The sequence below is a fragment of the Bos indicus x Bos taurus genome, chromosome 2 (genome assembly GCF_003369695.1).
Source record: "Bos indicus x Bos taurus breed Angus x Brahman F1 hybrid chromosome 2, Bos_hybrid_MaternalHap_v2.0, whole genome shotgun sequence".
NCBI lineage: Eukaryota > Metazoa > Chordata > Mammalia > Artiodactyla > Bovidae > Bos > Bos indicus x Bos taurus.
This window is the reverse complement of record NC_040077.1, coordinates 109,404,801-109,417,002: the sequence shown is the minus strand read 5'-3', so window position 1 is coordinate 109,417,002 and position 12,202 is coordinate 109,404,801. Positions and strand designations below refer to the sequence as shown.

Genomic DNA, 12,202 nt, shown 5'->3' with positions numbered 1-12,202 from the left:
CATTTCCAGACCTAACACTGCCTTGCTGGATCCAAGTTCCCCTGAGTTCTCCGCCGTGGTATCAGTAGGCGATTGGCTCCAAGCCATTAAAATGGACCGGTATAAGGATAACTTCACTGCTGCTGGTTATACCACGCTAGAGGCTGTAGTGCACATGAACCAGGAGTAAGTACTCAGCGATGTAACACAAAGGGTAAATCTAGATTTAATAGTATTTTCCTTTTCTTTTTTTTTTGCTTTGAGCTGCATAATCATCCTACTCATTTTTTTTTAAAAAGAAAACTGGAATGCCTTTCATTTTGATTGATTGAGTATAATTTTGCACAGCCTCTATAAAGCACCTACATTGTTGCATTCAATTGCTTAATTAAACATTTTAATACACCTGCCTTGTTGTGCTGTATTAATTGTGGCTGATTCAAATGTGTGTCTGCATGAAGCCCAGAAGAGATTCTCAGCCCTCATCATATTTTCCTCTCCTTCTTTTTTTCTCCCCCTACTTACAGTGACCTGGCCAGGATTGGCATCACAGCTGTCACACACCAGAATAAGGTCTTGAGCAGCGTCCAGGCAATGAGAACCCAAATGCAGCAGATACACGGCAGAATGGTTCCAGTCTGAGCCAGTATTGAATAAACTCAAAACTCTTGAAATTAGTTTACCTCATCCATGCACTTTAATTGAAGAACTGCACTTTTTTTACTTCGTCTTCGCCCTCTGAAATTAAAGGAAAAAAAAAAATCTGCAGCGTTGCTTGGTGTACAGATTGCTGAAACCGTGGGGCTTACAGAAATGACAACTGTCATTTGAATTAGACTTGGAACAAATTGTTTCTCAGAAGTACATCCGTCCATCACTAATCTGTAAAATATATGTACCTATATAAATAGACCACCGCCTCCGAGTTTCAACGCCGTGTTTGCTGCCAGACGCTGAGCTTCTCTGAGACATCCTCGATCGTCTCTTCATTTGGAATTACAACCGTAGTATTTTGTTTGTGGCATAAACTACAGTCCATCCTTCTTTCACTGGAATGAAGACCATGCCCAGGACCATTTTTTGAAAGGACCCGGTTGTAACTTTTAAGGCTTGGTTTGTACAATGGATAAAACCTAAGTGAACGTCATGTGATTCATCAGTGTTGCTGCCCTGTGCTCCGGCCACCTGGTGGATTATGACGACATGAGGGGCTGGAGAGAAGAGGAAAGTGGATTTTAAAATAATAATAGTAATAATAAATCCCAACACCATACCCCCTTCCTGGGCAAACCAGGGGCTTTGGGCCCGAGGCTGTGCCATATAAGTCTTATTTGGGAACTCTACAAACTTCTCGTAACTACCTTATGGATAGTGGACTGTGACAATCTTGTGTAGGGAACTTTCATACTTTCCTCCTTTAAAGAAGCAAGCCCAAATCTACAAGGTAAGACAAAAGAACCAGCAATGAGTCTTTCTCTAGTGAAAGTGTTTTTTAACTTTATCTTATTCGAAACACTGAGCAGTAAATATCTGTCATGCCGATCAGGTAGTTTGGGTTGAGATTTCAATGGGAGAGTAGACCCAAAGTAATATGGCTTCTCTCCTGTTCTTCCAGGAAGAATTGAAATAGAAACCATATGAGGTCAGGACAGCATCTAGACCTCCGCTTGCTGTGCTTTCTTTCGTACTGTGTGGGTCCTCTTGCCCTTTGGTGCCCTTCATTCCTGCCACAAATGGTTATTGAGCATCTTTTGGGTACTGGGTAACCTCTAACCTTATTGGGCCTGCATGTATTCCATTCTTTGGAGAATTTTTTTCAGTTGAGGAGTTCTGGAAGGTCTTTTCCATTGGTTTCATTTCTTGTTTTTTTTTTTTTGTTGTTTTGTTTTGAGTATTTGATATGTACCATACCATTTTTAAAATTTAATTTTTTTATTTTAAATTTTAGATTGGAGTATAGTTGATTTACAGTGTTGTATTAGTTTCAGATACACCAAAAAATGATTCAGTTATACATATATATGTGTCCATCTTTTTTCAGATTCTTTTCCATTATGGTTTATCACAGGATGATCAATATAGTTCCCTGTGCTATATAGTAGGTCTTTGTTGGTTATCTATTTTATATATGCATCAGTTCAATTCTATGGGGTCGCACAGAGTTGGACACGACTGAAGCGACTTAGCAGCAGCAGCAGCAGCAGTTCAATCCAGTAGCTCAGTCGTGTCTGACTCTTTGCGACCCCATAAATCGCAGCACACCAGGCCTCTCTGTCCATCACCAACTCCCGGAGTTCACTCAAACTCATGTCCATTGAGTCGGTGATGCCATCCAGCCGCTGTCTCATCCTCTGTCGACCCCTTTTCCTCCTGCCCCCAATCCTTCCCAGCTTCAGAGTCTTTTCCAATGAGTCAACTCTTCGCATGAGGTGGCCAAAGTATTGGAGTTTCAGCTTTAGCATCAGTCCTTCCAAAGAACACCCAAGACTGATCTCCTTTAGAATGGACTAGTTGGATCTCCTTGCAGTCCAAGGGACTGTCAAGAGTCTTCTCCAACACCACAGTTCAAAAGCATCAATTCTTTGGCGCTCAGCTTTTCACATCCATACATGATCACTGGAAAAACCATAGCCTTGACTAGATGGACCTTTGTTGGCAATGTCTCTGCTTTTGAATATGCTATCTAGGTTGGTCATAACTTTCCTTCCAAGGAGTAAGTGTCTTTTAATTTCATGGCTGCAATCACCAACTACAGTGATTTTGGAGTCCAAAAAAATAAAGTCTGACACTGTTTCCACTGTTTCCCCATCTATTTCCCATGAAGTGATGGGACCACATGCCATGATCTTCGTTTTCTGAATGTTGAACTTTAAGCCAATGTTTTCACTCTCCTCTTTCACTTTCATCAAGAGGCTTTTTAGTTCCTCTCACTTTCTGCCATAAGGGTGGTGTCATCTGGATATCTGAAGTGATTGATATTTCTCCCGGCAATCTTGATTCCAGCTTGTGCTTCTTCCAGCCCAGCGTTTCTCAGGATGTACTCTGCATACAAGTTAAATAAGCAGGGTGACAATATACAGCCTTGACATACTTCTTTTCCTATTTAGAACATGCTCAGTTACTCAGTCGTGTCCAACTCTAAGCGACCTTATGGACTACGATCTGCCAGGCTCCTCTGTCCCTGAAATTTTCCAGGCAAGAATACTGGAGTGGGTTGCCATTTCCTCATCCAGGGGATCTTCCTGACCCAGAGATCAAACCTGTGTCTCCTGCATTGGCAGGCAGATTCTTTACCACTAATCCACCTGGATAGTACTGTGTTTATGTTAATACCAAATTCCTAATTTATCCTTTCCCCACGTTTTCCCTTTGGTAACCATTAGCTTGTTTACAAAGTCTATGAGTCTGTTTCTGTTTTGTAAATAAGTTCATTTGCATCATTAATTTTAGATTCTATATATAAGCAATATCATATGATATGTGTTATAGATCCCACATATAAGTGATATCATATGGTATTTTTCTTTCTCTAACTTACTTAGTATGATAATCTCTACGTCCATCTATGTTGCTGCAAATGGCATTATTTCATTCTTTTTATGGCCAAATAGTATTTCATTGTATGTATTTATCCATTCCTCTGTCAATGGACCTTTAGGTTGCTTCTACACCTTAGCTATGTGACCAGTGCTGCTATGAACATTGGGGTGCCTGTTTCCTTTTGGAGTGTGGTTTTCTCCAATACATGCCCAGCCATGTTCCTGTCCTGCTCTAGTGCCCCCGATACCAAACGAGATCAGCTGGGAGAGACCTATCTAGATGGCAACAGTGAGACTTGGAAGTCACCTTGACTGACATTAGAAAGTGACCAACTAAAAAATCAGACTTTTCACCCATCAAGCCCGGTAGCCTTAGGTACTTCTGCTTTAATTCCAGAATTTTCTTCTTAAAACATGTGAATTTAAATGATTATGTTCATTCCTAGAAGCAAATAGCCTAACTTTTTTGACTGGACAGATTTTAACTTTCTAAACTCTTCCCTTTTATCACTTTTAAACAAGAGCTTGGTTGATTTTAATGACCTTTTCCTCCCCTTGGTTTTATCCTGAAAGCTATTTCTTATAGAGCAAGAAATGTTAAATTTGATGCTGTCAAATCATGACAGTTTAGTAAAAACCTTTTTGCAACATTAGTTGTAAAAGCTTTTCTGTTCAGAAGGAATGTGAAATTTGTTTTTTAAACTACTCCAAGAATTTTTGTTTTATCACCACTTCTGCTGAAGTTTAGGAGTTCTGGATATTCATGTTAAGAGTTGACAAATGTGAGGGAGATCACTTGCTTTTTAAAAAAGAAATTATATATTTCTTTCCTTCTGTAAAGCTGTGGGGTATTTTGTTTTCAATTTCCATAGTCCGATTCAAATAAGGTGGCATTATAGTGTTATCCTATGAGTAAAAAGAGAATGTTACCTTGCATACATTGAATAAAGTTTTGCTTTCTTACAATCAACAGCTTAAGACTTGAGCTATTTTTCTAAACATAGTCAAAACAGAATATTTTTATATTTTTTGAACTTTTTCTTTTGTATTGGGGTATAACTAACAATATCATGATAGTTTCAGGTGGACAGTGAAGGGACTCAGCCAGACATATACATGTATCCATTCTCCCCCAAAACCCCCTCCCATCCAGGCTGCCACATAACATTGAGTAGAGTTCCATGTGCTATACAGTAAGACCTTGTTGGTTATCCATTTTAGATATAGCAGTGTGTACATGACTGTCCCAAACTCCTAACTATCCCTTCCCTGCTGGCAACCAACCCTAAGTTTGTTTTCTTAATCTGTGAGTCTCTTTCAAAGCAGAATATTAGAAAAAAAAAAACAGAGTATGCCAATTCTAAAATATCCTAACACGTTAATGTTACATACTGTGTTGGAGTGGATTTGTTACATCTCAGCAGGTATGTTGGCAATGTTCAGATGGGAATTGAGAGAAAAGTAGAATATGAAATTCATTCAAAGGTTGCCCTCCGAATCTTAATTTTGACTCATTGTCTGAATTGAGTCCAGGCCAATGGAAAGGCCCCAAAATGGCTAAAATAATATCCAGTAACAGTAAAAGTGGAACTCCACTGCTTCCAGGAAGCTACCCACATTGGAAGAGAGACTGAGGACAATAGGAGTTTGTATTATTTCTCAGAGTGTGGAGCCAGATTCTGGCATCCAGACAGCTTAGATTCCAAAGCCAACCTCGATGTTGACACTGGGAAGTTCACCATGTGTTTCTTTATAACTCCGTTCCTCCACCTGTAAATTAGAGATAATGACACTTCAATAGAAACACCTTTCCCAACACATGGTGTTGTTGTATATATGTCATGCTCAGATGCAGAACACACTGAACATCATAGAAAAAAGTGTATTCTTCCTCCAACGTGTCCCAAGTGTTATTCACCTGTCTTTCACTTGTGAAGCCAAATGTTTTGTTGCAACAGGCCACAGCAGGGTGAAATGAAGCTCAGTGGTCGGGAACCATCCAGGTGAAGCTTGTTCACTTTCAGTGGGTTTATGAGGGTGTGGGGGTAAGTGCGTATCTATGCAAAAGGTGGAAGATCACTCCTGTATTATTCAGCCTTGAAATGTAGGAAATCGTTATTTTATAATTGGAAAGAGTGAAATGGGCAAGACCCCATTGCAATGAAAAGAACTGGTTGGTAAAGACACTTTGATGTCTTCATGAATGACTCAAAGGAACAATGCTTTTGTTTATTTAGTCACCATGAAAGTCACATCTTTCACTTCTGATCCCACACAGACCACATGCTTTGTCTGGTCTCTGTTCAAGCAATTCTCCACCATAAAGAGGTTGCTTGAATTCAAAGAAGAAAAGGTTTATTTTTCTCCCTCTCATTCTGACATCAGCTAGATATAAGTCTCCACATTCCCACACTTCTCATTTCCAAATCCTGTCCTTTTCATATACACACTGAGTTTCCAGATAGCCTACTTAATATTACAAATATATTTATATCTGGGTATTTAGTGAAGAAGGAAGTTGGCAGACGCAAAGGAGATAAATGTGTTTTTGAGACAACTCTCTCCTCGAAGGGTGGGGTTTCCAGGAGCAAAAGAAAATCACCTTCAAAATGTGTGCATATCCCTATGGAGTTTGTAATTCTCCATTAGAGTCTTTAATGTCAAATTTGAATCCACTTTGTCCTTCATGTAAACAAATACATATCTGTCTGACAGAGTTACTGGCTTCCAGAGAAAAAACAGTACAAAAAATAAATCTGATCCTTTTTCTTTCATTTTTTTTCATAATTGTCAAAAATGAATGATGTTGCTAAGTGGCTTGGCAGTTATGCCCTTACCCACATTTATAATTTTAAGAAGTAATATCTATCTGAAAATTTTATTATTCTTTCTCCAAATAAAGTATTTTCTGCAAGTTTAAATAATGGTCATTTACCACCAAGAAACTCAGTTTTATGTATCTCCCTCCTACAATAAACATGCACATATACAAAACAATCAGATAAATGGGTTTGATACAACAAGGGAAATTATGTGTCATGAGATGCATTTTGGTCTTCATTTTGCTGTACACTTGAGGCCAGCAACAGCTTAACATGACCACTGTCTTTATAGTCCAATTAGCAGTCTTGTTGGAAAGTTGTCAAAAGAAAAGAAGAGGAATTGTTTCCTTTGGTTTGAGTCAATTCTTTGATGACCGAGAGGACAGTGGTCCCATTGCATTTTGCCAGCCTCATTGGAATCTAGGTTGATAGGGCAGCTGTGGCTTATTAGCTCTTGGTGGGCTTCAGTCTCAAGACCCCCCTCACTGTACCCATGGCCCTGGGTCTCCTCTCTCTACCTGTTATGTGCAGATTGCATGGATTCTTTACTAATCAGATATTTCATTAGAAGTCACTTTCTCTTTGTGAAAAATACCTAATGCTTTTTATTTCATGGTTGGCATTTTTTTTTTCAATCATATTGTTGAATATTGATGGATTGGGATATTTCCAGATGTGTCCCAGAACACACCAGTTTCCTCTTTGGAAAGACTGGGACTTTTTAGAATAATACAATGTGCACTCTTTCACTAACTCTAAGTCCTTCTTGCACAAATGAACCATAACAGGTCAGAATTTTTATTGCAAAGAAAAACTGTTCCCATAGTAGGTAAAGCCTGGCTGTAGGCTTAGACTGGGTAGGTTCTAATTCCAGCTCCGCTATTTCTGAATGTATGAGCACAAGCAAGTTGTTTAGCTTCTCTGTGGTTCCATGTCCACATCCACATAGTAGGAAAATGAATAGTATCTTACTCAGAGTTGTAATGATTAAGATGTTAATAAACTTTTTTTGTTGTTATTTTAGTTATCATTTGTCAGAAGAGAAAAGTAAGAATTTATGATCTTTCTCCTGAGCTCCTTACCTAGTCATCTCTGTACCTACATGGGTTGACAACTGGCTGGCAAGATCAGTTGCTGTTTTGTCTGAAGTCTTGTTCTTTTCTCTACAGGGAGTAGATTCTGCTATCTTGGCCTCACAGCCCTTCCTGTTGAAGCCCACAGGAGCAAACAAAACACACCCTCCTCAATTCCTCCCGAACGTGTTTCTTCTGCTTCTACTATGACAGTTCTGGAGCAAAGACACTGATGAAACGATACTCATTGATGAAAAGAATATGTTTCTGACTTTCAAATCCTCTTTCCTGGTGAAAGAAACAGCAAACATTCAAGCTTCAGCATCTGTTCTCCCATTGCACTGAGGAATGTCCTGTCTGGCAGCACCAACTCTGCAGAGCCCGTGTTCCTGAACTCCTTTGGTTTTATTTATATGTATTTCCATATCTCATTCCTGTACGTCCCTGCTGCATTGGTGTGGCAGCAAATGACTGAAGGCTACAGGTTTTACCATGGACACCAGATCAGGTGCCACCACGCAGAACAAAGCCAGTTCCCGTGAGCTGCCTATGATATGCATTGCTGAAGTAACGTTATACCCAGGGTGTGCCATCACAGTGATATAAATATATTTTTTTCCTAGACTAACTATGAGCTGACTATCTCTTTTGATGTGTGTACATAGGTGTGCCTGTGTGTACGCGTGTGTATGTGTGTATGAGTATATAACCTCATGCTTAGAACTGCCTGTGAATGTTGTGGAATGCTACCCATGGAGGGGTCTGGTTTGCCACCTGTTCTGAGATGAAGAGCCGCATGAGACAATGGGCCTGCAGACCATGCCCGTCCCCTTAGAACGACAGCCAGGAAGAAGTAAATGTCCTGTATCTATACGTGTATTTTGTAGCAGCCACCCTAACCTTAATACGTCATCCTACAGCTTTGGACAGAGGCATTTTCACCTTAGCGGTGGAGTGATTTTAAAATTTAAATCCATGCAGGTGACAACCCAGCATCGAAATCACAAATTCTGATTGAACTCCTCATCTGAATCACCAGTTGCTTGGTGGAGGGAGAGAAGGGGATGGAATTTGTCTGGTACCCCCAAGTGGAATACAAGTAGCCTTTGTTTTCCTGCATAAATGGACTTGTTGAATGCGAACAAATATATGCAATTCATATACTTTTGGAGATGAACGTAGATGTGTGTGTCGGCTTCGAGATGATGTGTCCTGGATTAATATTTTGTCTCCCAGTGTCACAGAAAAATACATGCCAGTGACTCTTGAGGTTAGCATAGTTGGGGTGAAATGGCCTCAAGCAACTTCAGGTTCCCAGTGTACACGGAAAGTTCTGCCGTTGTGAATATGCAGCTAACTTCTCTGGCCCTCAAAGGTGCATCAGCCTCCTGGAATCTGAGGTCCAGTGTGTGAAGATTCAGTTTTGGTCTGATACGTATACCAAACTCCAGCCAACATACTGCCATTTTTCATAATCGGAGTGGCTGCCTTGCTTATTCTAAGCTATGGTTGCAGAAACTGTGGCCATTTGTATAAGCTATAACATCAAATCAGGGAAAAATGGGGAAAAAATTCTAAACCCTATGTTGTTGAATAAGTAGAGAAAATCATCAATAAATATTTATTGCATTCTGACAGGGTGTATGGCATTGTATTCTCATAACTATGCCAGAGTGACAAAGTTAATTCACCCCTTTTGGGGGACTTTAATATATTTTTAAAGGGATGTGCCTATGCATTGATGCCTGAAAAAAATATGTATAAAGAAATGAGGTTGAATCTCTGAGCGGGTTTTCTTTCCCCAGAGGTCAGGGCAGGAGACCAACTTCAGGGGCTATATCTGGTCCCAAGAATGAATGCTGCCCTAGTGAACGCAGATGCTAAGTCATGCTCAGATGCTAAATCATTAGGCAGCATTAAGCTGTTCCCCTGCACCAAATTAAATAGCTTCACCATGTGTTTGCTGGCCCCAAATTATTTTTAACAATCTTAAGAATGAAATGCTTTGGTGTGTTTTACAAAGTTATTTTAAAGAAGGGTTATGCTTGCTACATTGCTGGTGTGTGTGTTTTTGAGACCTCTTGTATTCAATCTGTGAAGGATATGTGTATTAATCCATACACACTTATAGCCTCAATATTTGTCTGAAGACACTTAAATTCTGACAAGTAAAGGAAAGTTCTAGAAGCAATATTTTCACTTCTTAAACATTCTCCAAACAACATCAAGCATTGATACACACTGAAGAGTGCATTTATTTTTTTGTATCACTCCAAGTATGTTGGAATATGCAAGGACTGTGGTTAAAATTAGAATGTATAAGGCATATTATAATTTAGTTCATACTGAAGAAGAAATTAACAGAACAATGCTTGGTTCATACATGTTCCAAAAGTTGAACAATCTCTTGAGTTAGACATAGAGATTTTCTATTTTGTTTTAATTTGTCAAGGTATTTTTCTTCCCTTCATGAACTTTAGGTACACATAACTTATGTCATTTATTTATGGTCTTTTATACCTAGTTTGTAAATTGTAAAATAGCAAACTAAATGCAAAGAGTTTGCATTTGAAAATAATAAAGTAGTTGCTGTATACAAACCTGGAATCTAGTTGTCTCTTTTCAACAGTTTTTACTGCATGCATGATGTTTCTAAATTACTTACTTAGTGGTTGTCATTTGGTTAGAACACAAAATCTTCAATTCTAAGCATACTTATTTAGAAAATAAAAAGCATTTTGACATCTAAATGGCCCTTGCCCTTGAGAACAACTTATTAGAAATCTAACTTAGGTTCCGTAAGATCCTGTATCCCATTTAATTAAGACCAAACTTTGGTTGGACTTCAGGCTGCACCTTGTACTCATCATATTAGGGCATGTGTCCTAATTTCCCTGTGGCCTTTTTTTTTTTTTTTTTGTGGAATGGCAATTACAATGCCAAGAGCTTTTATAAAGACTAAATATATTAAAATGTTAGCACAGTGTCTAGCATCTAGCTAGAACTCAACAAACAGTAGCTTTGATGAGGTGGTGCTAGTGATATGAATTGTCTTTAAAATTCCCAGTTCTACACCCTCTCTAATACCATTGCTACTGATCCAAGTGACCAGCTATGCATCCTTCCCACAAGGCTTTAATCCAGAATCCATAGACCCTTGGTGCTTCTCTGATAGCTCTGTTGGTAAAGAATCCACCTGCAGTGCAGTAGACCCCAGTTCAATTCCTGGGTTGGGAAGATCTCCTGGAGAAGGCATAGGCTACCCACTCCAGTATTCTTGGACTTCCCTTGTGGCTCAGCTGGTAAAGAATCCGTCTGCAATGCAGGACACCTGGGTTTGATCCCTGGGTTGCGAAGATCCTCTGGAGAAGGCAAAGTCTAGGTCTACCCACTCTAGTATTCTGGCCTAGAGAATTCCGTGGACTATACAGTCCATGAGGTCGCAGAGTCAGACACAACTGAGCAACATTCGCATAGACCCTTGAGGTTACACCACTGGAGCTCCAAGTTTCCAAAAGTTTTCCTAAAACGTGGCGCAGATTTAATGATTATATGTGTGTTATGATGAGGAGAAAGTTCATAAATTTCATCAAATTGGTGTGGAACATAAGAATATGAAAGGCCACAGTTTTAAGAGTGAATGTTCTCCTCATGATATTATTTCATTCAACAAGCTACCATTGACTAAGCCTCTGTTATCTGAAAATCAGACTCAAAGGCTTATTATAATAAATGAAAATCCTAAGTGAATCTGGCTTCAGAGAGCAGGGGTGTATGTGCCTTTTAGTGTTAACAGTGACATTTTAAAACATGGACTTTGAAATGAAAAGAATCTGGGCTATGTCTGGCTACTTTGTGTTTATTTCTTACTGAAACACCTCTCTAGAATCAGCTGTATTGAAATGTAGAGCAATTGGGAATGTATTTGTGATTGTAACGAGACTAGGCTTGACATTTCCTCCACAACTTAACAAGATAGAAAAGCAACTGGTAATAGAAGATATGTCTCCTCTATATGGAGACAAGGGCTTCCCTGAGGCTCAGCGGGTAAAGAATCTGCCAGCAATACAGGAGACACAGGAAATGAGAGTTTAGTCTCTAGGTTGAGAAGATTTCCTAGAGGAGGAAAATGGCAACCCACTCTGGTATTCTTGCCTGGAAAATCCCATGGACCAAGGGTCGCAAAGAGTTGGACATGACAGAGCGACTACATATGCATATGGAGATATAGCAATGTAGGTAAATAGACATTTTATGAGAAAAATGGTTCATGAAGTTATGGAGACTGAAAAGTTCCACAATCTGCAAACTGGATATACAGAAAGGCCAGGGGTATAATTCAGCCCAAACTCAAAGGCCTGAGAACCAGTTGAGCCAATGGTGTAAATTTATGTCCAAGGGCGTGAGAAAATGAGATGAAATGTCTCGGCTGAAAGAGGGAGGCTGGGAAAAGAGGAAGGTGGGGATTCCTCCATCTATATCCTGACATATTAGATGATACCCACCCATACTGGGGAGGACATACTGAGTCCACTGATTTAAAGGCTAATCTCAACTGAAAACACCCTCACAGACACACCCAGAAATTATGTTTAATCTGGGCACCCTGTGGCAGGTCAGTCTGACACATAAACTTAATCATCACATCATCAGTGTTTTCCCTTACGTTTTCTAGAATGAGCTAGTAGAGTGCCACATGTAATCTTAATAATTTCAAGATTAATTTCAGTGTAAGTGTGATGTGGGATTTTACATTATTTGAGGGTAATGCATGCTAACTTCTGACCCC

General features: G+C 39.5%; 1 protein-coding gene across 2 annotated transcripts in view; it reads left to right on the top strand.

Moving 5' to 3' along the window:
• The window catches only part of EPHA4 (EPH receptor A4), a 161,942-nt gene extending 151,922 nt beyond the window's left edge, over positions 1-10,020 (top strand). Inside the window, exons 16-18 of one of the 2 annotated variants that reach the window (XM_027514515.1) lie at positions 10-165; positions 507-1,423; positions 7,510-10,020. In XM_027514515.1, the coding sequence (XP_027370316.1) occupies positions 10-165; positions 507-621 (271 nt within the window). In that variant the 3' untranslated portion in view covers positions 622-1,423; positions 7,510-10,020. Of the gene's footprint in view, positions 1-9; positions 194-506; positions 1,424-7,509 lie in introns of those variants that run through there. The other variant, XM_027514522.1, reaches the window with a different exon arrangement.
• The last annotated feature ends 2,182 nt before the right edge of the window (positions 10,021-12,202 follow it).